At 33.6% G+C, this 2,500-nt stretch overlaps 1 protein-coding gene across 10 annotated transcripts in view; it reads left to right on the forward strand.

The window, feature by feature from the left end:
- Window positions 1-2,500, forward strand: part of qtc (quick-to-court) — a 468,283-nt gene that overhangs the window by 412,583 nt on the left and 53,200 nt on the right. For all 10 annotated transcript variants that reach the window (XM_068358481.1, XM_068358505.1, XM_068358470.1 and 7 more), the window contains exon 2: window positions 142-376. In XM_068358481.1, coding sequence (XP_068214582.1) covers window positions 142-376 — 235 coding nt within the window. The remainder of the gene's footprint in view (window positions 1-141; window positions 377-2,500) is intronic.

Here is a 2,500-nt window from a genome sequence, read left to right on the forward strand (position 1 = left end):
ATGACAAAAACTATTCATAACGAAACTGCTGCCTAAAATAAAATTGAGCTATTTAACCTTTACCCCTGTAGGCACCATTGGGTAAACTGCTAACACATTAATTACCAATTAACTTTAAATATGTTTTTACTCTCTTTTTAGGATTGGGCGCAGAAGCCTCAGGGATGCCATCAGCAATGTCGTCCTCGCCTTGCACACCCGTCGAGGAGGAGCGTCCGGGCTCCTCCTTAAGCACAGCCTCGAGAAGTTCGAGAATTCCAAGGTTGGCCCGTTCAGCCTCCCTTCGCATCAAATCCACATCTGAAAGTAAAACCGACAGCAAATGCAAGAGTGATTCCCATCATGGATCTAAATCGTCCAGTAGAGGAATCGTCAGGTGAGATACCATGTAAATTTGTGATTCGTTGCCGGCATTATCAATTTTACATTGTTCATTTCTATAAGGACGCATTTTTTTTAATATCTCTAAAAAAATATTTCTCTCAACTCAGTTTACATTGGATTTAATAGCTTAAATAATCATTTGCCCCTAATATCTCTCTCTCTCTCTCTCTCTCTCTCTCTCTCTCTCTCTCTCTCTCTCTCTCTCTCTCACACACACATATTAAATACAAAACCTCTCATGTCGTACTAATTGAAAGAACGATTTGCGTGTAGATGTATTAATGTTAAAGCAACCGATCTGTCAAAAAAAGTAGATATAATTTTTATTCTTCAACCACATAAATAGTAAATGCCTCCTTGAATGCAGATGACCTTTGACATTTTAATTAATCTCAACTCTCAGTACAAGTCAAATGGAGCAAAATCCAATAACTCTTGTGGAGAATTATCTGTAATATTTCATGAACCAAAGATTCAATCTGACGCTGTTGTCGTCGGCCGCAAGAATTCTAAATAATCGGGCGCGTATCTGTGGTATGTTACAGTTCATAATTGATATCCTCTGTCCTTTGCTGATAAACGTAGCATTAAACCTGAGAACCGATAGTCTCTTGCCAATACTTCCTTCAGTGTCGAGACTGAAAATAGGTTTAAAGTATTTCTGAAATCTAAAGTTGTAGTTTGCCCCTTTTTAGGGTTGATGTAGATATAAAATATTGCATCAATTTTTAATTATTCGAATATAAGACGCTATGAAGGTATTTTTTTTTTCATCTTGATACATTGTAAGTTCACAAATTATTTATACACAGGAATTATGTGCTGTGATCCAATTGTTGAATATGTTCTCAGTTTTTCAAGTGTTATTTTTACGAATGAGACTTCAGGTGATTATGTGTGAAGTGGAATTTGCACTATTTTTACGAAATAAGGAAATAAAGTTTCACATCGCACTAAGAACCCTATGTTAAAATTTCAGTAATAACAAGGAAAATTCGCCTAATGAGTTTTCAGTTGTCTTATCTTTTTTTTTCTTTAACCTCGGAAAACTTTCAGGTTTTGGTTTTGATGTAATACTATGCGTGTTTTTGTTACACTGTTTAATATATTAAAAAAAGAGATATAGTTAACTCCTGAATTTATTAGCTATCTTCTTATTCAAATAAATCTGTTTAACTTTTTTTTTTTTTTTACCTCCACACTCCCTCTATGCTTCTAGGAATCCAAAGTTGACTGGACTCCATCCACTACCATGCCCCTATCCAAGGCCTGGCCCCAACATAGCCCCCACAACCCACCAAGTCCTTTTTTCTGCTACACTGGAATTTATAGCCACTAATACAACTTGTGACTCCATGTAGAGAATTTATTATTGGTGCCAATTCTAGCAAATGTGGAACTAAAAATAAATGTATTTAGATAATGCGATTTTTTTTTTCAAGATTACCGCCCCAGTTTAGTTACAAATTATATAAATACACACTCGCTCAACAGCTGTTTGGTTATTCTGCCTTCTTTGTATAACTGAAGAACCGTGTTTTTTTAGAATGATTATCATCAGTTTATATTGGAATTTCTCCGAAGATGCTTTTTGCTACAGGCATCGAATATAGTAACGACCGTGGAAAGTGTTAGGATTTAGGTAATTATAGCCAGGGGGTTAGCAATAAATAATTCCCTATTGGCATGAAACTGACCCCGTGATCGAATTATTGTTTCGTTCCAGCTAAAATAAGCATTGAACAAACTCAAGATCGCGGAACCCATAAGGAAAATAGTAAAGTAAATAAGTTTGTTATAAACTAACGTAAATAAAAACTGAAAGAATTTACTATTAAAATATTTAACCCAAAATAGTATAACAACTTTCTGAAATAACTGAATAAATAGATACAAAGTTAAGTATTAAGTTTTATACGACAACAAGCGGTTTGGACAGTCGAGTCTTTAGACAATAGGTGACTAAATCATTCTAGTATAATCAGTATCAGTTCACAACGCGGAAATGTCTTTACTGGGTTTGTTATTTATATATATATATATATATATATATATATATATATATATATATATATATATATATATATATATATATATATATATATATATATATATA

This window comes from Palaemon carinicauda, chromosome 2, assembly GCF_036898095.1.
Source record: "Palaemon carinicauda isolate YSFRI2023 chromosome 2, ASM3689809v2, whole genome shotgun sequence".
Lineage (NCBI taxonomy): Eukaryota > Metazoa > Arthropoda > Malacostraca > Decapoda > Palaemonidae > Palaemon > Palaemon carinicauda.